The sequence below is a fragment of the Xenopus laevis genome, chromosome 7L, assembly GCF_017654675.1.
Source record: "Xenopus laevis strain J_2021 chromosome 7L, Xenopus_laevis_v10.1, whole genome shotgun sequence".
Taxonomy (NCBI): domain Eukaryota; kingdom Metazoa; phylum Chordata; class Amphibia; order Anura; family Pipidae; genus Xenopus; species Xenopus laevis.
The window spans coordinates 31,664,103-31,689,171 of NC_054383.1; the positions used below are offsets into that span (position 1 = coordinate 31,664,103).

The 25,069-nt window shown below is 39.1% G+C and overlaps 1 protein-coding gene across 3 annotated transcripts in view; it reads right to left on the reverse strand.

The window, feature by feature from the left end:
• dnmbp.L (dynamin binding protein L homeolog) overlaps window positions 1-25,069 on the reverse strand; it is a 104,916-nt gene that overhangs the window by 54,364 nt on the left and 25,483 nt on the right. For 2 of the 3 annotated variants that reach the window (XM_018225296.2, XM_018225297.2), the window contains exons 3-5: window positions 23,416-23,505; window positions 19,788-19,910; window positions 14,260-16,215 (exon numbers count right to left, since the gene is read on the reverse strand). In XM_018225296.2, the coding sequence (XP_018080785.1) occupies window positions 14,260-16,215; window positions 19,788-19,910; window positions 23,416-23,505 (2,169 nt within the window). The remainder of the gene's footprint in view (window positions 1-14,259; window positions 16,216-19,787; window positions 19,911-23,415; window positions 23,506-25,069) is intronic. The other variant, XM_018225298.2, reaches the window with a different exon arrangement.

The following is a 25,069-nucleotide window of genomic DNA, read 5'->3' on the forward strand; positions in this document are numbered from 1 at the left end:
ATCATGTAACCATTAAATAAACCCAGTAGTCTGGTTTTTGTTCCAATAAGGATAAATTATATCTTAGTTTGGATCAAGTACACGGTACTGTTTTCTTATTACAGAGAAAAACGAAATCATTTTTAAAAAATTTGGATTATTTGGATAAAATGGAGTCTATGGGAGAAGGCCTTTCCATAATTCAGAGATTTTTGGATAACGAGCTTCTGGATTACAGATCCCATACCTGTATATACAACAGCTTCATAAAGGTCTTTGGCAATGACTAAAATGCTGACTGGCTGGAAAAAAGGAAGCATTTACAGGTATATGGGTAAATACGTAGAATAGATAACTAGGGATAGATACATAGATAGATAGATAGATAGATGGATAGATAGAGACAAAGACACATTATGTAACAATAAGATGCAACCTGTTTAAAATATTAACTACCTGGATGACATGGCAAGTCGAAACTTGCGATGGAATGTATTTGTGTTGGTATAAATGCTAAACCTCTGATACAAAAATCCATAATATGCATATTATTGCCATGAGCTGGCAGATCTAATATGGCTGGTTATGTCACCACTCCACGCACGGATTCATAATAAACGTGCCATACCTATAATACCTGCCCTTCACATGCAGGCTACAGTCTTTTTTTCCATAATGTAAGATGATCTCATGTTCTGGAAGGGTACAGCAACGTGGAACATATGGATACTAAATAAGAAGTCACGTTTCTATGAGGTCTAGTAACTTACAGCAACCAATCAGATGTTTGCTTTCAAACAGGTGACCATTATGCTCCCTGCTGATTGTTGCTATGGGTTACTAGACCTGGTGAAAACTTTGCAACTTTTATTACATTTCTCCATAAGACCAATTTATGTTTAGGGGTTTGAACCTTTCAGATCATGATATAAAAATACACATCATGCAGGGCACATAAGTTATTAGTTGAAGTTAATATGACAGTCTACAGCTCATGTGCAGTGTAAAGTATTGTATGCTGTCTGCACAGGTACAATAGGCAACGGAAAACAGACAGGACCAACTCTGAGCACAAATATGAAGAATTTACCAAAGAGAGATGCTGTAGAACTGTTGTTGATTTAATTCCAAATTTTGTTTGATAGCCACCTATACAAACTGTAGGATTACAGTGCAGACTGTTTTCACTGAACCAGCATGGAACAGTTCATGAACACAATGTCGTATTAAAGTAGTTTTGTGTAGAAGTCAAACCCATATCCTATTTTCTTTATGAGAAACAAATTTAACTATACTATGCTGCAGGAGGCGGAGGCAAATTTTAGATTTCAATTCTCCCAGTTCTGTACAGTGGCTACATACACAATACCTTTGTTGTCTCGCGATGAAACCAGGATAATGTTGTTGATGACAGCAGACAGCTTCGCCAAGGGGTACAGAAAAAGTGCACAGAGCGGCCAATATTTAATGTATAAAGTCATATCAAAGGCCAAGAAACCAGGTGGGAAAAAAATCCATAGAAAGACAAAATGTCACATAGCAGGTGGAATCCTTGGTGAATGGCTCATGGAAAAAAAATGTTAGTTTATTTTAAGCATGAAAATATTAATAGTGCTATTTTCCTGTAATCAAATACTAAACCATATAGGCAGAAACTGCATAAATGAGTACAAGAGGTTCTAGAAGATATCTATAAAGGGAAAGCGAGATTGGTAGGGGAGAAGCGATGCAGAGATGTGTCCAGGTTAGTTCACACTAGTGTAGCTGGAATATCTGAATTCCTATTATCTGGATTTGGCATGTCAGTAAGACTTGCTTAAAGGCGTAGCACATTTTTCTGAGGCCCCTCCTGATTACAAAAATGTTTCTGTACATGAAAATATCAAAACTTCCACGGCACCCAGAAAGCTTTTCTTACAGCTTAGGGCGAGGTGTCCTACAAAGGAAAATGTTATTCATTTGTTTTTGTGGTTATGAAAAAAAAACCAAGAAGTACTTTATTTCCTTGTCTAAAGTTTCTCTTTCCAGATTTACCATGCTGTTGTTAATCAGCTGGCTTGTACTACACTGTTTTCAGGAGTCACAACCAGTAGTGCAGAACATATAAACAGTCTGTCAGAAATTGTTTACAAAAGCAAAAATAAATTTATAAAATACTTTTAAAGGATTGAGAATATTTGAAAGTTCTTTTTAGTATGGATATTTGGGTGAAATATCCATTGCTTGTGCGTGACATGATGTTTACATGACTGTGCTAGGTTTGAGGGAGTAAATGGAGGATTCATATTACTTACTCGAAAGAGATGTGAATATAGCGCTTCTCAGTGCTGATTGGGCTCTTTTACTTGAGCAACAGGTGGAAGTACGAGAGCACTAAGGAACACAAAATCCTACAGCTTAGTGCTTGTTTACTCAGCACTTGTGTCAATGGCATTGCTGCACTCTGAACCACACGCCAGGTTAAAAATTTAGCACAAGGTGCAGATCACAGTCCTATTAGGAATTGGAAGTACTTTACATCAGCCAGAGGCTCCATAACTTTTGCCCTGAGTGAAACACAAGTTAGAGCAAACCTCCCAACATTTTGGAAAGAAAAAGAGGGACAAAAAAGTTGCCTCGCTTAGAGTAGTGAAATTTTTTTGACCACAACCATTTTTGTGGCCACACCTCCTAATTACCATGTTCATTTTACAAAATTTTATAAAAGCTTGAACATATTTCTGTAGTATTTTTTCAGTTATTACATTTTTGCTAGTGAAGGTGAATTGCCCTTTAAGCTGTGAGTTTAACTTTTTCCAAGGGACCTGTTTTCTTATATTGTTACAATTACTTCGCTTATCGCTTATCTCAAAACTGTTATAAAATTATCTTATCTGCTGCTGTGGCTGTTCTGGGCTCTCTGCCAAAAGCCAATTAAGTTAGAAACTTTACTTATTTTTCTGCCTGTTCAGTGCAGAGAACAACGGGACTTTCCAGTACAAACGAGGGACTGCGGGATGAGCTGTCAAAAGAGGGACTGTCCCTCTAAAAATGGGACAGTTGGGAGGTATGCGGGTGGGTATCAATGTGTTTATGGGGGAAGAACAAGTCTTTGTCTCTATTCTGGGGCACAAAAACACGTATCCAGGGTGCAAAAAACAAAGGTGGTTTGCCACTTTGAAACCTATGCTGCACTTCGTAGATGGGCCAAGACTGGGATGCATTCAGTAATGTCACCCTTATTGCCTTTGAACACAAGAGCGCTGATCAACTTTGCTTATCCACTTCTGCCAATTGCCAAGGCAAGCATGTCAAAACTGGTGCTTAAAAGACATAGAAAGTAGAAGGAAAGGCTCTTGCACTTAGGGTGCCAAATGTTAGGCACCCCCAAGTGATTGTATTTACTTACCTGAAACCTCGGCCAGTGCTCCTATCAGCAGAAAACTGCACCGGCCCAGGGTTATTCCAGTGAGCACCACGGAGCGATACTTTTTCCTCTTTCTTTGCGTGGCTGCGCATGTGTAGTAGAAAGAAAAGCCGAACTTAAGTCGGAAGAGGATCGCTCTGTGGTGCTCACTGGTATAAACCCGGACTGGTGCAGTTTTCTGCTGATAGGAGCACATCCTGATGACGGTCCCTTGAGATGTTTATATGATTCAGTAAAGGACTTCTAACAACCTTTATGCCGTGAGTGCTTCCTTTTATTTTTGGACTTTATACTGAATTGGGTTAGTACCCGGCGAAATTATCGAACGGCAGAGGTGAGTGCCAATGGTTCTATATATATATATATATATATATATATATATATATATATATATATATATATATATATATATATATATATTACAACACAAAGTGCTTTTTAAACAATTATTCTATCATTTTTCATATGTCCATCAATATATTCTAAGACGGGCAACTGTAAACAAAGTGGTCTTATATGGACATTCTTAATTTAAGACGTTTTTATAGGTTGGACCAAGGCAGCAGGATTGATGAGATGTGTGAGAAAAGCTGGAAAACACTGATTTAAATTTACATTGTGTTTTTAAAGCGTAGAGTTTCTGCCTCTTTGTGTGTGGAGGCCCCTTTCTGCCTCAGAAACCTCAATTACGGGAGATTCGGGTGAAACAAAAGAGCGGACGTTTACTATTTCTCGCTGCCATGGAGACAGCCCTTTGTCTCTTTGAAATGAACCAATGAAAAATACTTTTAATATCTATTACAATGCAGGGCTTCCAAAATCATGGAGTTTCTCTTCACATTGTCAGCTTGGTAGGAGAGAGACACAAAACCAGATACACTTGGTTTATCTGTTTATCTTAAAGGGGTTGTTTACTATCAAATTAACTTTTAGTATGATGTAGAGAGTGATATATTTTTTTATTATTTGTGGTTTTTAAGTTAATTAAATAAATCCAGTTTGCAACCAGCAATCTAGTTGCTAGGGTCCAAATTACCCTAGCAACCACGCACTAATTTGAATAAGAGACTGGACCAAATAGGAACGGGCCTGAGCAGAAAGACGAGTAATAAAAAGTAGCAAGGACAATACATGTGTAGCCTTTCAGCACATTTTCTAGATGGGAAAGCTGGAAAGAGTATGAAGAAGAAGGCAAATCATTAAAAATTATACAGAATAAAAAATGAAGGCAAATCGAAAAGTTGCTTAGAATTAGCCATTCAATAACATATTAAAAGTTAACTTAAAGGTGAACCACCCCTTTCACAGCAAATGACATGTATTAGCTCAAAGTCACAGAATAATATTTTAAATCATCTGAAACAATTTACTAAAAGGTTTAGGGGCAATGAAACATAGGGCAGCTGAGAGCATATTGTTGATTGAGCAATTTCCAGCTTGATGGACAACAAATCCTCAAAACCCCTATTGATTTCTGAGGCAATCACCTGCCCTTGTTGGTGCATCCGCAGTTAGGTAGGTGATGCTTTTGTCTGATCAGTAGGTGCATCCTCTAGGTACAGGCATTAGCAATAAATTGGGGACAGGGGCATTTGTAGTGTTTTTTTTACATCTGCCTTTTGAGCTGGAAATCATTTGTGCAGCCTATGCTCTGATTAACCCCATGTGGCACTGCAACCAAGTAGTGATGGGCGAATTTATTTGCCAGGCTCGAATTCCCGCAATTCGCCACCAGCGAATAAATTTTCGAAACCGGGGTAAAAAAAAAACCAGAAGCCGCGTCAAAAATGAGAAGCCAGTGCTGTTCTGCAAATTTTTCGCTGTTTTGCGAATTTCACAGGAGATTCACAAATTATTCGGCGAAGCGAAACGCCACAGATTCGCCCATCACTGCACACAAGCACATTTACATTCAGTAAATTATCATTTACCATGGGAAGACTGTATATCTAACAAGAAACAGTTTTACACCTTAAAGCAGTGATCCCCAACCAGTAGCTTGCAAACAACATGTTGCTCTCCAACCCATTGGATGTTGCTCTCAGTGTCCTCAAAGAAGGTGCTTATTTTTGAATTCCAGGCTTGGAAGTAAGTTATATTTGCATAAAATTAAGTATAGTGCCAAGTAAAGCCTTATGTAAGGCTGCCAGTCCACATAGGGGCTTATTATAGCCCTTATTTGGCACCCAAGGGACTTTTTCATGCTTGTGTTGCTCCCCAACTCTTTTTACATTTGAATGTGGCTCACAGGTAAAAAAGGATGGGGACCCCTGCCTTAAGGGGTTGTTCACCTTTGAGTTAAAGGGGTTGTTCACCACTTTTAGTGTGATATAGAGAGTGATATTCTGAGACAATTTGCAATTGGTTTTCATTTTTTATTATTAAAGATTTTTTCGATCAACAGCTCTTCAATTTGCATCTTAAGCAATCTGGTAACTAGGGTCCAAATTGCCCTAGCAACCATGCATTGCTTTGAATAAGAGACTGGAATAGGAGAGGGGCTGAATAGAAGGATCAGTAATAAAAAGTAGCAATAACAATACATTTATAGCCTTAGGGCTCTTACAGACGAGCGTTTTTACCTGCGATCCCCTGCGTTCCATTTTTCTGTGTATTACTACGCATTACATTTTTTCCAATGGGGCTGTACTCACACAGGTGTGTGTAGGCGCTGAACGCAGGTTGAGACGCAACATGCTGCATTTTTCCTGCGTTCGGCACCTACACGTGCCTGTGTGAGTACAGCCCCATTGGTAAAAATGTAATGCGTCTATTCCTGCGCTCCCCTGCGGCTGAACGCAGAAAAACGGAACGCAGGGAAGCGCAGACAAAAACGCTCGTCTGTAAGAGCCCTTACAGAGCATTTGTTTTTTAGAAAGGAGTCAGCGACAACCATTTGAAAGCTGCAAAGAGTCAGAAGAAAAAGGCAAATAACTATACAACTACAAAAAATAAATAATGAAAACCAATTAAAAAGTTGCTTAGAATTGGCCGTTCTATGGCATAAAAGTTACCGTAAAGGTGAACCACCTCTTTAACTGTTAGTATGATGCAGAGAGTGATTTCTGAGACAATTTGCTATTGGTTTTTATTATTTGTGGTTTTTGAGTTATGTGCCTTTTTCTTCAGCAGCTCTCCAGTTTGCAATTTCAGCAATCTGGTTGCTATAGTCCAAATTACATAACAACCAATCATTGATTTAAATAAGAGCCTGAGATATGAATAGGAAAGGACTAGTGGTTCTTCCCAACCCGTACCCACCCGATATCCGCCCTCCCTCCACCCGCCTGAGCCTGACTTCTGGGTTCTTTTTAAAGACTCGCACGCGTCTATAAAAGTTGAACCCGGAAGTCGGAAGCCGGCATTGTAAAGTTTCGTGTGGGGAGAGCAGGCAGAAGAGCTCAACCCGGACCTGCCCGCGACACGGAAAGGGGAGTGCGAGGTCAGGCCGCACATCACTAGAGAAGACATAGAAAGAACAGAAAGAGGAGTAATAAAAAGTAACAATAAATGTTTAGCCCTGCAGAGCATTTGTTTTTAGATGGGCTCAGTGACCCCCAATTGAAAGCTAGAAAGAGTCAGAAGAAGAAGGCAAATAATTACAAAAAGAACCTATACAAAATAATGAAGACCAATTGAAAAGTTGCTTAGTAGATTAACCACCCCTTAAAAGTATAGAAAATAATTAAAATATAAGCTGTCCAAATAGGAACTAGGAATAGAACATCCATCCCATGGAGAAAATAAAAACAAGAAAGCATTGTGGTTTTTTTTTTGTTCAGAGGTTTGATAAATGTGACCTCAAGCGCGAGACAGCAATCGCACGGTTAAGCAGACTAATTACAATAAAAAATGCATTTTCCCTGCAGTGTGGAATTTTAATTGTCCATTCCGACTACCCCTGCACAAACCTCTGAGAGAACAGAAGTTCACAGGTCACAGCTAAAGCAATATGGGAGCATAACAGGGAGGGGAGAATTCATTATCCATAGGTCGTGTACATACAGTTAGCAACATTTGTTTGATTGCAGTAGCAATAATGAGATGTTTGCTTTCATTATTTTCAATTAAAGGGGTTGTTCCCCTTTACTTTTACTTTTAGTATGATGTAGAGAGTGAGAAAATTTGCAATTGGCTTTCATTTTTTACTTTTTGTGGTTTTTGAGTTATTTAGCTTTTTATTCAGCAGCTTACAATACAAGCAAGTTGCTAGGGTCCATATTACCCTAGCAACCGTTCACTGATTTGAAAAGAAGGCTGGAATATAAAAGGAGAGAGCAATAACAATAAATGTATAGCCTTTCAGAGCATTTGTTTTTTAGATTGGGTCAGTGACCCCATTTGAAAGCTGGAAAGAGTTAGAAGAAGCAAGTAATTAAAAAACTTTAAAAAAGAAAAAATTAAGGCGAATTGAGAAATGATTCTACAACATACTAAAAGTTAAATTAAAGGGGTTGTTCACCTTTGAGTTAACGTTTAGTATGATGTAGAGAGTGATATTCTGACAATTTGTAAATGGTTTTCATTTTTTATTAATTAAGGTTTTTGAGTTATTTTATTCAGCAAATATTCAATTTGCATTATAAAAAATCTAGGCGCTAGGGTCCAAATTCCCCTAGCAACCATGCATTAATTTGAATAAGGAATGGAATATGAATAGGAGAGGCCTGAATAGAAATGTGAATAATAAAAAGGAGCAATAACAATAAATTAGTAGCCTTACAGAGCATTTGCTTTTTAGATGCTGTCAGCGATGCCCATTTGAAAGCTGGAAAGAGTCAGCAGAAAAAGGCAAATAATTATAAAACTATAAAAAATAAATAATGAAAACCAATGGAAAAGTTGCTTAGAATTGGCCATTCTGTTACATACTAAAAGTTTACTTAAAGGTGAACCACCCATACAACAGGCGTGTCGGGAGGTTCTGGGCTATCAGGTCGATCTCTCACCTCACTTGCTCCTTTTGCTTCATACTGAGCTCCCAGAACATACTTTCAAACATAGTCTGCTAAACCAATTACTACTAGCGGCAAAAATACTGATCCCTAGACACTGGAGAGAGGTCATTCCCCCGACCTTAGAGGAATGGATTGCGAATGTCAGGGATATTTACATTATGGAAGAATTGACATCATTTCTCACGATGAGAAAGGATAACTTTACATCGACCTGGCAGCCCTGGATCTCCTACTTACATGCACATGGCAAACTGTGAAACCACAGTAATATGCTAGAACGTTAGCCTTCAGGCTCTATCCCCAATCCCCCCCCCTTCCTACCCTTCTCTTCCCTTTCTACTTGCTTTTGTCCTACGACATTGCTGGTACTAGTTCACTTTCAGAACTGTACTCCTGTTACCGTGCATGCTTACATATCTGAATGTTGACCAGATGTGATTTTTTTCATATATGTTCACTGTATGTTCACCTTTTCTTCATGAATAAAAATTTTCTTGAAATACAAAAAAAAAAAAAGGTGAACCACCCCGTTAATTACACCAGTAAAGGTACAAATTGGCTGTAGGTTGCAAGACCAGAGAAAAGGTTGTCCATGTGTCTCTACCATAAGCCCCAAGTACCTCCAGTTTTTTTTTGCACCATGCAGGAACAATATAAAGTCTGTGTTCAAAGCTCTACACAAGGAAGGTGCTAGATATAAAACTAACAAGAGCTGGTTTAATTAAAATAAATACCTGTCTAGCCCAAGTATAAAGATAAGGTAGATACAAAGAAGGGAATGATGAGTCTTAATAATGTACTCATACCAGGCATATAAAATAGTGAGAGAAGTGTCCCCTAGTGGCTGGTTTGCAATACAGATGTATTGCCTTGAAATGAACTTTTACTATGATTAATACAGCAATATTTTATTTTGCAATAAAGCTGGCCATAGACTCAAAGATCCGATCGTTTGGCGACATCTTTCCCCGATATGCCACTAACGGCATGGCTATATCGGGGGTAATCCGAACGTTCGGCCGTATGGTCGAACGATCGGATTACGATACGACAAGGGGCTCCGACGGTCGGTCGGGTAAAAATCAAACCTTCCCAATCAATACCGTGGCCAGATATTGATCGGGAAGACCCGTCGGAAGCCCCCATACACGGGCAGATAAGCTGTCAAACTGGTCTAAACGACCAATATCGGCAGCTTTATCTGCCTGTGTATGGCCACCTTAAGTCTTAATTTTTATTTTTGTTCTGCAGCTCTCAGGCTTGCTAGGAGTTATTTTACCTGTAGCTGAAGCAGTGACTTAACAACAGGGGGTGCTGAGGGACCCACGACTTACAGACACATAACTTTTCTGGGGACCCTTTCATTCCCCTTGAAAAACACCCCATGCTGTACCCCGGTATACTTGCAAAGTGGTGGGTTTTCGGGTAGAACATTCCAACCAGACGCGCAATCCGCGGGTACCCTGCCTGGGTATCCGGTTCAGCTGCGGGTCTAGCCCACCCTCGCTGATCTAGCAATTTTTATTACTTTACCCAGTTGCTCTACTTCTGGAGTAATATCACTTCCGGATAAATCGGGTGGTGAGTAAATCTTTGCAGGATGGAGGGGTGGTGGGTTGCAGGTCAGCGGGTCCTGGTTAGGTGTGGGTCCAGGGCCGCCATCAGGGAGGCACAGGGGGTACAAGTGTACCAGGCCTGGGACTGACGGGGGGCTTGGCAGTGCTGAACTTTTCGAAAGAGCTGGGCCCCCTTGACAGCGCCAAAGCCGTCCCGAACAGCCGTAATGCAGAAGTGTCTAACGTTCCGAAGCGGCGAAAAGACCCAAAAGTCACGAAAACAGCCGAAGTTGAAGTCCTGAAGCGGCGAAAAGACCCGAAGTCACGAAAACAGCCAAAGTTGAAGTTCGGAAGCGGCAAAAAGACCCAAAGTCACAAAAGGAGGCGAAGTTGAAGCCACGAGTTCAATTCCTCTGAACACCAATGTGTGTTTTTTTTTTCTTTTTTTAATCCCATGGCCACCAATGTATTATTTTAATACTCTATATACCCCTGGCGCCAATGTTTTTTTAAAAAATATTCTTTGGGCCGCTATTTTTTCAACTTTTAAGGTGGGGCCTGGTGCCAATGTTTTTTTAAAAAATATTATATAGGGTTGCACTGGTACCCAATTGCTTTTTATAACTTGTTTGTGTGTGGGGGGGGTTACCTTTATTAACGCTGATGTTTTTGTGGTCTTTTAACTGTGATGTAGAGTGGGTGGGATCTTGGGGGCGGGGTGGGGCTTGGGGGCCGGGATGGGCGGGGCCAAGGGGGCCCACAAAAATGTTGTTGTACGGGGCCCCATGATATGTAACGGCGGCCCTGTGTGGGTCTGCAGGCTCTACCCCACAGCAATTACAATTCAAAGAAATCATATGAAAACTATTTGATTTCATTTTTAATTAATAATATAATTTTTTGAATACATGCCATAGAGTAATAAATATAGATACATTTTGCATATTTTATATCGGAACTTCAATCTGAAAGTACACAGCCCTTTACAAAGCAGATAATGGGAGTCAGAAAGGGGTACACTGCTCTTACTAGTAGTTAGTGAGAAGACAGAGAAGTTACGGTAATGGGCAGGCTCAATTTGTAAACAACAGGATTTACAGCTCTCCAGCAAGATGCCATTGCTCTATAGAAGGCTTTATCATAATCTGCAAAAAAGGTAACGTTTATGCACACAGCCAAAAGGACGAGGATGAATAGAATGGAGGCTCTCGGTATCTGAAGATATGCCTCCTGGTGAGTGAGTAATGATTTTGGGAGTTGCAGTCGAACCACAACAATTCTTGGTGATTAAGAATAACACAGCTGAAACACAGCTCTGAGAAAGAATAATCATTTATAGGATGACATGTAGGTCACATTCCACAGCAGGTCAGACACAGGGACAATAGTAATAAACCAGGCCTCTGTGCTGGGTGTGACCGGCTATTTGCACAGGCCAAGGCATGGGATGGGCTAGAAAGGACTTATGTGGGAAGTAAAAGAAGCACTGGTGAAAGTTATTTATTCGTTCAGACAGGAGTGAATAAAATACAGCAAAAATCACAAATATAGTGATTTTATAGAGAGAGACGAGGTCAGCACCGTACCCCAGGGTTGCCACAACAGCAGATTTACCTACTTTGCTTTTTTAGGTTGTTTAGGTATGGAATGTGTTATCCAGAAACCCATTATCCAGAAAGCTCTGAATTACGGAAAGGTTGTCTCCCAAAGACTACATTTTATCCAAGTAATGCAATTTTTTCAAATGCTTTTCCTTTTCTCTGTAATAATAAAACCGTAGCTTGTACTTGATCCAAACTAAGATATAATTAATCCTTATTGGAAGCAAAACCAGCCTATTGAGTTTTCCGTTATCCGGAAAACCTCAGGTCCTGAGCATTCTGTATAACAGGTCCCATACCTGTACACAAGTGCCCACATTTACTTGCACACAGGCTGCACTCTCATGGAATCCGGGCTCCAGTGTATCACTATAAATGTGCACTAGCAGGTTTGCATGCTTCCTTGCTGCAATTTTTGGTCAGATTATTATCATTCCAGTAATAAGCAACCCAGAGTGTATTCAGTATCCGTGCTCTGCTGAGAGATATGACCACAATTTACTGGTGTCATTTTAAACACATAACTTTAAGAGATTCTTTTAAACAGTTTGCAGATTCTCTTTCGTACAACATTTAGAAACATTTTACCCACATTTTTTTTAAAGGGATACTGTCATGGAAAAATGTTAAACTAAAGTTTTGTATTTAACTTTGAAATCTGACATGGGGCTAGACATATTGTCAGTTTCCCAGCTGCCCTCAGTCATGTGACTTGTGCTCTGATAAACTTTAGTCACTCTTTACTGCTGTACTGCAAGTTGGAGTGATATCACCCACCTCTCTTTCCCCCCCAGCAGCGGCGATTTTTACCTAAGGGCCGCCTGACCGGCTCATGCAATGCCGCCCCCCCCTCACAGACTTACCTGTCGGGAGGGGAAGCAGGAACACTAATGCTGAGAGAGCAACTGCGCTCTCTCACATTAGTAAAGCCGAATTTCCGGTTTAAAAAACAGAAATTCGGCTCTTAAAGGTACCAGGAGCGGCTTTTTGCCGCCCCTGAAAACCTCTCTGGCGTGCCCCTGCCCCCCAGCAGCCTAACAACAGAACCTGCCTGGTAGATCCAAGAACAGCACTTAATAGTAAAATCCAGGTCCCACTGCAAAACATTCAGTTACATTGAGTAGGAGAAACAACAGCCTGCCAGTCCTGGCTCTTTCTGAAAGCACATGACCAGGCAAAATAACCTGAGATGAACCTACACACCAATATTACAACTAAAAACATACACTTGCTGGTTCAGGAATTACATTTTATATTGTAGAGTGAATTATTTGCAGTGTAATTTAGAAATAAAAACTACATTATAAAAATCATGAAAAAATCCCCTTAATTTGCTTTTAGCTATGCTAAACCTATCAGTCTACCATTAGGTGACTCTCGGCTGTACCTGTATCTTGTAATAATGTTTAAGCTTTTCAGACAAGAGATTCCCTGCCATTTTAAAGGCCAATATGGTGCAACATTTTGCTTTAATTTGGGAACATGATGATTGTATTTAAACCAGTGTTAACACCACTTTTACTTCAAAAAATGCTATATCCACTTTTGTGAATTGTGAATAGATTAAAACATTTTCCACAAAGCATTTGCAGTGTTAAGGGACCAACACACAATTTCACAGGTAGTGGGTAAGACACATGCGATAATAGAGGGTATGAAGGGAGGTGTTAAAGGAGAACTAAACCCTAAAAATGAATGTGGCTAAAAACACCATGTTTTATTATATACTGAACTTATTGCACCAGCCTAAAGTTTCAGCTTCACAATAGCAGCAATGATCCAGGACTTCAAACTTGTCACAGGGGGTCACCATCTTGGAAAGTGTCTGTGAAACTCATATGCTCAGTGGGCTCTGAGCAGTTGTTGAGAAGCTAAGGGCTCGTCACTAATTATCAAGCACAAAACAAGGTTGGCTGTGATATATGATGCTACAGGGCTGATTATTACATTCTGATTCTAACTGCACTGGTTTCTGTGCTGCCATGTAGTGATTATCTGTATTAATTACTTATCAGCCTTATACTGTGACATTTATATTCTATGCGTTCTGTATATTTTGAGTGGGTCCCTAAGCTCAGTAAGTGACAGCAGCACAGAGCATGTGCAGTAAATCAGCAGAAAAGAAGATGGGGAGCTACTGGGGCATCTTTGAAGGCACAGATCTTCCCTGGCACTCTTGGCACTTAGTTTTTCAAAGTCGCGAGTGCCATCCCGCTGGCGATTTTTCATTATAGCCGATGGGAAGGTAGGGGAAGGCAGTTTGGGAAGATTGTCACCCCGAAGAACAGACGATTTTTCACGAGGCGTCTAATCTCCCCGAGTCTGCCCAGGTGCCCTTTTCCCTTAAACTCAGAATGGCTAATTAAGGCAAGTAAATAGTTAATGGCATCATTGTGGAAGAAACAGAGCAAAATTGTTGCAATATAAGGGAAGTGGGAATGCAGATAAATAAACATAAAGCCTCCTGTTTGCTCTTCTCTGTCCCTTAGCTGTAAAAAGAAAAAATCCAATGCAGGATCTGATAATAATTCTGCATGGGTCAGGGGGTCATTTTTGAAAGTTATTCTGCCAGAAGAGGACGCTTCGTGGGGCAATTCTGTATGGGGGCTGAATTCCTCAAACAGGTCCTGTCTCTGTGGGATGGGGACGAATGGTAAGCTTAAGGTAGATAAGTGATTTGCAATCCTATCTTTGTTTTTAAACTTTTTCTCACCTTTCTATACATCAAAACGATAAAAAAATAAAACAGCAGAACTTACCTTTAAGGCGCTGAAGTTCTCCATGTAGACTTTCTATATTTGAGTCACAGAATTCCAAGTTTTCTATGGTTTCTGCCCTAACAAGTTCATCCTGCTCTTCCTCAAGCATTAACATCAACTCTTCACGAGTCTTTCTGTACACATCTAGCTCTCTTTCAACTTCTTCAATCTTGAGTTGCAGGAACGGGCATGGTGAAGCATGGTCTTTGTCACACTGCTCTTCTGAAGAAAGGTCATGGATTTCAGGTGCAATTACACTTTCAGTTTGTGGGCTCACTTGTGATAATGGTTTAGGAGATGGTGTATTTCTTTGGTTGCCTGGTGGAGGCAGTGGAGCAGGCCTGGATGGTTTGAGTGGGAAAGGAGGAGATGCGCTTTGTGTATATGCACTTTTTTGTGATCTACCTCTAATAGATGAAGTTGAATTGGATCTGATGGTTGGCCGAGGGGGTGGGGGTCTTAATGTTTTTCTTTTTTCGGGTGATTTTTGGACTTTGGAGAGCTGAGATGTGCCTCTAATGATGTCTGTTTCAGAACTGTTATCCAGTATTGACAAATGTCTTGACGCATACTTGTTGCCATTTGCTATAGGGTTGGAGAGGCTTTTTTCAAACTGAGAAAGTTGCTCAGATAATTTAGAGTCCAGGTTGATTAATTCACATCCACTGTTTACGCTACGTGTTCCACTTTGTGGCCTCTCTGCCTGTGAAGACCATGTACATGTGGAAGGACATTCCTGTTTATTTTTGGAGTTAGAACACATCTTAGATTTCTGCTGCTGATCATCTACCAAAAGAGCTATATCCTGGTCCTGAAGGCTACTTTTTCTATTATTTTTGTTCTTGGACTCTTCTGAACTCTTCTGAGCATGTACTGCCTCATCAGGTGTAATTAAAGAGAGAGCCCTTTTGGAAGACCACTTCTCATGTGAACCATTAGACCCTTGTCCACCGACAGGCAACTGTGCAGTAATCGGTTTGACTTTATTAGCATCTTGAACAGGATTTGCAGGGCTGCCATATACCTTACTCTGTGGGCGAGGAGGTAGCTGTGGCTTAGGAGATTTGCTACGTAGCATTTCATAGTCATTTACAGGGATTTCATTAATGCTATTTAAATGAAATTCTGAATTTGGAATTTGCACCTGTGATTCAGCAGTTGAGACACTTGAGGAATCTTCAACATGCACATCCCAGTAATGAGGATCAGAACCACTGTGGCTGTCTGCAGAGGAGAAGTCAACATTGTATGAGGTGTTGCTGATCTTGTTTCCCTCTGGTGACGTCTGGTGAAAAGAATTTTGTTCTGAGCTCTCCAATTTCACAAATCTGTGAGGAAAAATACCCCTGTTTCCATACAACTCCCCTTCAAGCCACCCGTCTTCTAACGTCTGAATTATTTTAATCTTATCACCAACTTCAAAATCAAGCTCTCTCTGCTCCATAGCCTCAAATTTATAAAGAGCAATTGCAAAAGTGCCATCTTGGTCTTCATTTTTCCTGCGTTTTTCCCTGCTGAAGTTTCCTTGTTCAGGGAACTCGGCTACTTCTGATAGCTTGTCATGTTTAAAGTCATCATAGGTGTTACGAATAATTCTAACATCAGAAACCCTCAAGGGGTTTAGCAATTCTACAAAGCCTTCTGGAAAGATTCCTCTTCGCCCATTTAGTTCACCCTCAAACCATCCAGACTCTGGCACGCCAGTGATTGTAATAATGTCTCCTTCTATAAAATCCAGCTCCTCTTCCAGCTGAGCAGAAAGTCCTAAAATGGCTCTTGCCTGGCCAATAGCATAACTTGGGAGCTCAAGAGTAGAGTTCTGACAAAGCTGGCGGCTTCTGGATGACAGATAGAATTCCTGGACACACGATAATGGGAAAAATCCCTTGGACCCCCAACAATTGCGTCCTTGTAACCAACTGGAAGTCAATGTTCCCTCCAGAACCACTAGATCACCTGTTAAAATAAGTGCCACACAACATAAAAAAACAAGTGAGAATTGATGAACTTTGCAACACTGAACAGATATTATAAATTAGGGATGCACCGAATCCACTATTTTGGATTCGGCCGAACCACCTAATCCTTCACGAAAGATTTGGCCGAATACCAAACCAAATCCGAATTTGCATATGCAAATTAGGGGGGAGGGAAAATATTTTTATTTCCTTGTTTGGTGACAAAAAGTCTCGTGATTTCCCTCCCTACCCCTAATTTACACATGCAAATTAGGATTCGATTTGGCCGGGCAGAAGGATTTGGCTGAATCTGAATCCTGTTGAAAATGGCCGAATCCTGGCCAAATCCCGAACAGAATCTTGGATTCGGTGCATCCCTATTATTATTATATTATAAAAATAATCATGGTTACATTTATTGTGAAAATACCATGCATAAAGGTAACTAGAAGGCATTTTTTTAAAAAAAATATGAACTCCAACTTCCCTCAGCATTATACCCTACTGAACTGAAATCTAACTTTGCCTAGATTGTTACAAGTATGGTACTTCTCTTCTCTGTAAGACAGACAGTGCTCATAATTTCTCATTTATTTTATTTGCAAATAATTTTAAAACTGGCTGATTTACAACATGTTTAATTAATTTTCTTGATAGCTCGTCCAGAAGTATATTAACTAATAACTTCAGTGGGTGTCTCTAAAAGTTTACCAGCATAATCTAGACAAAGAGCGACCTCTACTGGAAAGCTAAGTAAACCAAATCCACACATGTTTCAGATAAAGGTAATTACGCTACATTACACACACTTCAGTGAGTTTCTATAACTGAGCCCCCAGGATTTAAAAGTTCAAGCCCTGCCCATCTCTTCATGTCATACATTGAAAGTTCTGTAAGTTACTTATGTAACTCTGAACACTCAAAGCAATATGATGTAACAAGTTTAATTGTTTGTCCCTGCCATTGAGATGATAAAACATCTCGAAAACACATCTTGTTTATTCCCAGACTGTGTAGAGAAGTATTACATTGGCCCTTGACATTCATGCTAACTAAAAGTATAAGGCTTGTGCTGAACATACCTTTTGCCTATTGTTTATGTATGGCAATATCTGAAGCTGAAAGTAAACATACGTCCTATTTCTTGGTTCATACAAGCACAATCAAAACAAATAACCAGTCCAATGAGGAGCCTTTTTATAAGCAAACATATCTTTTCACCCAGCTTTTTATATATATATATATATATATATATATATATATATATATATATATAGACAAACACTCGCACTCTGATCCAGTCTTGGAGATACTGTGGGTGCTGGGTCAAAGCTTCAGCATACAATCATTGGATAAGGACCCGGCATCCTTGATAAAGGCCAAGGCATGGGCCGAAACGTTGGATGCACAAGTTAAAATAAAAACTTTTTTTCACGAAACATTGGAGTGCGGGTCCTTATCCAATGATTATATATATATATATATATATATATATATATATATATATATATATATATATATATATATATATATATATATATACTGTATATATATATCCACCTATAGTCAGGTGATACCACTGGTGTCTAATAAAAGGGCAGCCAAGTTTGGGAGTTTTACTTTGAAAGCAGCAAGTAAGTTGCAGGTAAATCTTAGTCCCTTTGTAAAATGTATAATTAAGTAAATAAAGGAACTATAACAATTTAAATAAAATATAAAACATATATTTTCACCCAGCTTAAAGCCTGTTTTAAAAATAAGGAGCAGCTTAATATATCATTTGATTAATTACACTCCACACAATATTTGATAATAAATATATATATATATATATATATATATATATATATATATCAACATTATCATCAGATAGTTGAATAATTCTACATGTTTTTAATTATTTAGGTAGCCAAATGAAAAGGGTTTTTACTTACAGCAGTATTGACACAATATATGTAATTTGTTGTTTTGTAATGTTTTTTGTAATGGTTATACGTGTAGTTCAACTATCTGATGATAATGTTGATAGGTCAGCCAATTAACGTTTCCTGCCGTCATGTGTATTAAAGGCATTCACATTGTGCTTTTCCACACTTTGAGAAAGGCTGAAACGTTAGTCATTCAATAAAACATTTTTTATTTTTATTTAAGTCCTGAGAGTGGGGACCTTTTCTGTGTGATAGATATTCTACATTTTGGACACTGCACCCAGGCACATTTGAACTAAGTATCGAGAGTGCTGACGCCTCTATGAATGGTTATTATATATATAAACCTCTACGGAAGTTTAGATGTTAATACATTTTGATAAAGGTTGTAGACCACAACCGAAACGTTAATGTACTGTTTTACATCATAAATGTGGAGTGCGCACATTTTCTGGATGAATATACTACACACAACTAAGTGCAGCACTCAAAGTGGAACTGAAGGACCGAGAGTGTTCGGACTGTTTGGGTATGTATGTATATATATATATATATATATATATATATATATATATATATATATATATATATATATACACTTCATTTCAATAATATTGATAGATAAAGGAAATATAAAAATTTAAATAAAGATAAAAATATCATGCACCGTTTACATTTTGTAGTCCACTGTGTCTGCACCCCCCTACATCTATCACTAGCTCAAATACCTCAAGTTATAATCTAGTAGCCCAGATCAGAGAGGATCTTGGAGGAACTTGTGCTTTTTAAGGTTTGCTCTTTGTTGTTGAAGTGTGTGGTATCATCATAGCCAGGCCCAGACTGGCAATCTATGGGTTCTGGCAAATGCCAGAGGGGCTGCTATAAGGTGCCATAGAAAGTGACTATTAAGTGGGCTGGTGGGGTCTGTTTGGGCCTCTCTGTACTAGGAATACCAGGGCCTATTTTGAATCCCAGTCCAGTCCTGATCATAGCTCAAATGAAAGAGCTCTTTGAGGCCTTTAGAAAGAAAGTTAAAGCTGCCTATGAGTCTGGGAAGAGATTTGAAGAAATTGACAAAATTTTTGGACATCAAGCATTCCGCTGTTTATAGGAACAGTTGTATATATTGACTTGTATATATTGTAATGTACAATTGCAGTAAAACCTGCTTGTTTGTGCTTGATTAGTGTACAAGATCATTCTATGAAATGTTAGCCTTATTTCTCTGACTTTCCAGCTTTCAAATGGGGGTAGCTGACCCCATCTTAAAACAAATGCTCTGTAAAGCTACACATTTATTGTTATTGCTACTTTTTATTACTCATCTTTCTATTCATGGCCTCTCCTACTCATTTGTCAGTTATTCAAATTGATGCATGGTTACTAGGGTAATTTGGACCCAAGCAAACATATTGCTGAAACTGGAGACCTGCTGAATATAAAGCTAAATAACTCAAAACCCACAACTAATAAAAAATGAAAGCCAATAGCAAATTGTCTCAGAATATTACTCTCTAGATTATGCTTAAAGTTAACCCAAAGGTAACCCCTTTATCAGGTTAGCAGCAGTATCACAATTTTAATCTAAAATCATGAGAAAGAATTTTACACCTGCTTATGCATTTTTCTGTAAAAATCATACCTCTTTGTAAGCAGAGCGCTCCTGGTTCATGGGAGGTAAATTCACTGATGCAGACATAGAGCTTCTCTCCATGCTTAAGACTTGGGATGGACAGCTGTTCCACAAAGCTCACAGGAAACTGGCCTGCAAAGACAGATATGAAAAATGTAAGGAGAAAGTCAAAATCTGTTTGTAAGTCATAACAGGACATCCTGATAATAAAATAGTATAGTACACTCAGTTAAACAGGTACAGTACACTCATAGGGTCTCTTTTTATTCTTATACTAGCCTATTAAATGGTACAGTTCATATTATTAAAGCAGTGGTTCAGCTTTGAGTCAAGTTTTAGTATATTATAGAATGCCCTATTACTAGCAACTTTGCAATTGGTCTTAATTTTTTTCCAATAGAGTTTGAATATTTTGTCTTCCTCTTCTATTTCTTTCAAGCTTTCAAATGGAGGTTACTGAGCCAAGCAGCTAAAAACTATTGTGAGGCTACAACTGTATTGTTATTGTTACTTGTTATGCCTTGTCTTTGTATGCAGGCCCTCTCTTAAGCTCCCCATAGACGCAAAGATTTTTCTTGCCAAACAACGAATCCTTCGAAATTATCGTGAAGTTAGTGGGATTCGAACGATCGTGCATCTTACGATTTTTCACCCTACATCTGACAGGAAATTGATCGGCCAGGTTAAAAAATCTTTGTCGGTCCCAGTGCAATCTATCTATGTTTGCAGGGCCAAGCAGGCAGCTCCCCTTTGTTTTCCTGGCAAATTGGTCTTTTTAGTTGTTGGACAATTCGTACGATCATTCCGAGATAATCATGGTCTCACGACGATCAGATCTTTTAAAAATCTCAACATATATGGCCAGCTTTACTTGTTTAAACCACTGCCTAGTCTCTTGGGCACATGAGACCCTAGCAACCAGCTAGCAGCTGAAATACCAATTTGGAAAGCTGCTGAACAAAAACCTAAATAACTAAAAAAAAAACATAAACAACTGAAGACCAATTGCAAATTGCCTTAGAATATATCTATGCCATACTAAAAGATATGTACATGTGAAATACACCTTTAAAGAGAAAAAGCAAATAGTTAATAGAAATAGTTCCTTAAATGGAAAATTACTTTTCTGTATTCATGAGATTTCAGGTTAATAGGTTGGGCAATAATAAATCCTATACCAGTAATTAGGAGCTAATGGAAGACACTTTCTAACATTATCCATTTGCCTCTGTGCAAAATCCCATAGGATCTCAGCTTCCATTGGTCTTATACACAAACTTGGGTTAATTCCAGAAGCAGCCCAAATGTTTGCCGATGTGAGTACAGGTATAGGATCCACTATCCAGAAACCCATTATCCACAAAGCACAGAATTATGGAAATGCCACCTCCCATAGACTCCATTATAATGATATAATCCACATATTAATATGTAATAATAAAACAGTACATTGTACTTGATCCCAACTGAGATATAATTAATCTTTATTGGAGGCAAAACAATCCTATTGAGTTTATTTCATGTTTAAATTAATTTCATGTTTACTTTTTAGTAGACTTAACTTTTGGAGATCCAAATTATGGACAGATCTCTTATCTGGAAAGCAGCAGGTCCTGAGCATTCTGGATAACAGGTCCCATAACTGTATTTAATCGTTGGTAAAGATTAAAATTATCCCATTTAAAGGGAATATTTTAAGTAATATATAAGTGCATGTATATTCTGCACTAATAGCCTTAGTCAATCTAAATATAATCTACAGACAAATGAAAGAAAGGTCCTTCTTGCCAAATTGTCCTGTAAATGTGCTGAATGTTTGTGTTACACTGTAGGAAATTAACCATCTGTTGGACTGGCAGTGCCATTCTCTGAAAAAAAAAAGTCAAACATGAAAATGCAATATAATCTCTTGGGCTGTCAAGGACTAATGATACCAGCTGTGGAGCAACTAGAAGTTACTGGGCACAGTTGCAAAATAATTTTAGACCCTTCCAAAAATGTGAAAAGGATGATCATTTTTTAGTTAGAGTCTGATGCTGGGCCCTATACACCCACAGCAGTCCCAGGCTACCCCCTGCATCCAAGAACTCTGACTCAGTGTAGACATGTGGGATTCATCTACTAACACAGATGGGAACTGTCTTCAGCACAACTACCCATGCCAACTAATGAAAAATGTGCTTTCAGCTGTAGAAGGGGAGCGAGGGGGCAAGATGGCCGCGCTGACCTAAAGCTCTGCACCACGGTGGTGCTCTATAGGGCATATTCCCTAAATACAATGGCCTGGTAGGCGGAAAAAAAAAAAAAAGGTGGAAAAGTGAAATGTGAGGGTATTATTACCCACAAACTGTTTGGGGGAAGCTGTCGGGGCTAAAATTGGCATATGAACCAGGGACGCTGGAAACCCGGAAACAAGCTGCAGCTGCAGTGGAGAACAGTCACGTGTTCACAGCCTTTTTAGCTTTTGAGAAAGTGGCTTAGTCCACGAAACACGTCAAGCGACTCTTGGGATACATGTCCTGGTTATCTTTTTAATGAAGAATTAATAAAATATGGATTTTAATGACTGCTGGTGCTCTGTGTTCAATATATCTACTTGAAGGCTGTACGTGTCGGGAGCGTTTTCTCACGTGTTAGTACAGCAGGAAGAAGATTCACAAGGTCTGTGAGTGCTCCCTTGTCTTTCCTTTTCCTCTCATCACGTGTTCACAGCCGGCAGATTCTGAATGCAGAGCATTAGAGGAGACGGAGATATAGGCTGCCTTGCCGACGGAGAGCACGACTCGGGCAGGGGTCCAGGGACACCGGGATCTGGACGACGCTATTGGTGGGAGGTCAGCGAAGTGACCGCTGGCGGTAGACCTCCATTGGAGGAAGCGGACAGCAGGATACGAAGCACTGCGGTATCTGGTTTCGTACAGTGCCTCTGCACAGGTTCGAGAAGCCCTTCAACTAATTTAGTGGGCAAAGTTGAGGTGTAGGCAATTTACTAGTGTGCTAGTGTGCCGGTGTTATTGGTGTCACTGATTGTTACTGTTATTATTGGTAGCTGCATTGTGCCCCTGTGTTCCAGCAGCTTTCAGAACTTTTATTAAAACTGAGGATAAGATTCGGAGGAGTTTTTACAACCCTCTAATTACATACATCAGAAATTTTTGGAGCCACTTTACCCCAGCTACGATTCCTAAAAAAATTGTGTGGGTATGGTCTAGTGGAGAAGAACACCCCCAACACTCTCTTATCATACTCCTCGTATGTAGTATAGTGGAAACACAGAAGAAACAAGGAGAAGGAGCCTGCAGAAATATAATTAAGTATCTGAGATATTATCTCTACAAAGGGGTCTAGTCTTGGTCCCGATAACATAAAGGATTCAGAGCAATCAATATAAGGTTTAACACCGGCCATAACTTATCAGCCATGGGTAAAACTAGAAAAAAAGGCATCTCCCATGAAAATGACAGAATTGTACCCTAAAACCGTCTCGCAAGTAGAGCCGCGTTCCCCCATACAAGAAGGTGTGAACTTGAACGGTAGCAGTCCAGAAAACAGTGCAGATGAGCATTAAAACAAAATGCAGCACCAAACTACATCAACAAGCAGCCATAACACTGCCACAAATAAAGGACTTACTTACCACGCTTAGGTCGGATCTCCAAGCAGATTTCAGACAAGCAGTAGGAGAACTGCACCATGAGATACAGCAGTTGGGGGACCATACCAATTACTTGAAAACAAAAATGGCAGAGTTTGTGACCTCTCATAACATGCTGATAGATGCTAATAATACCCTAGAAGGGGAAGTGCAGCTTCTAACTAAAAATTAGCAGACTTAGAAGACAGAAACAGGAGGAACAACATCTGTATAAGGGGTATCCCAGAGCAAATAAAAGCAGAGGACCTAATTCGGTCAATCCAGGAAATTTTTCTGGAAATTCATCCGAAGGAAAAACAAGAGGTACTATTGGTAGATAGAGCACATAGATTACCTAAGAACAAAAATGCTCCACCAAATGCTTCTAGAGACGTCATTTTGCGCCTCCACTTTTTCCACATTTAAGAACTAACTTTGACAGCTTTCCGCAACACACAAACTCTGCCTCAAAGATACTCAACACTTTCCTGTTTCCCAGACCTCTCAGCATATACAATGCAAAAACGCAGAGAATTCAGCCCAGTAACCTCCGTATTGAGAAGCTCTAGAATTATAAATAGGTGTTTTTTTCCAGTCAAACTGAGGATACTCTCATGAGTAGCTGACTCCCCTGAACACAGGATACAATTACTAAAAAAGTGGCATATATGGCCACATCATACCATTACTCCTCAAAAATTGATAACTAAAGCACCTAAACTTCGACAAGATTGGCTTCCAACAAGATCTTCATCAAACATGGCTTTTACTAAAGCAGTACCAACGGATCACGAACCCCAAGCAGTCATGTAACATTTCAATATGCACCAAATGAGATTTTTGTGTCTTCGGGCCTATACATGTATATAACTTTCCATTTATTTAAATTTTGTTTCCTTTTTCTCCTTTGTTTTTAATATATATGTGAGGAAATACTTTGTGAGGGAAGCCCAACACAAGACCCAAACTTCCCGGATTTTGGCTATGAGACTATGGCAGAAATATGGCCAGAGCTTTTTAAATGGACAATATCTTCTTCAGCAAAGTCATTTTCATATATAAAGCTATTGGATCAAATAAGCAAGAAAAGGCAATGCAGGCTTTTCAAATGATCAATATCTGTTATGGATATTTTCGTCTTCCTTTCCCTACTGTTTTATTACCCTCTTTAATTTCCCTTTTCTTTTTCATACTGTGATTTTTTTGTTCTTTGTTTTTTATTGTGTATATATATATATATATATATATATATATATATATATATATATATATATATATAGTCCTCCAAAGCAGAGACCGCACTCTCAGGGCTTATGAGAATATAAATTATTTTATTAGAAAAAACTAGTTTTTTCTAATAAAATAATTTATATTCTCATAAGCCCTGAGAGTGCGGTCTCTGCTTTGGAGGACTACAGTTTACATTGGACACACGCACCCAGGCCAAGAAGAGATCCTTAAACGTGAGTGCTGTGATTGTGGGGGAATATATATATATATATATATATATATATATATATATATATATATATATATTAATTATATATATAGCAAATACATTACCTACTCATGATAGCACAGGTACTTTTCCCCCAAAATATAAATCTATACACAGCCCTCACAGGGTAAGAGTATTAGTTTCTCATAATAATAAATA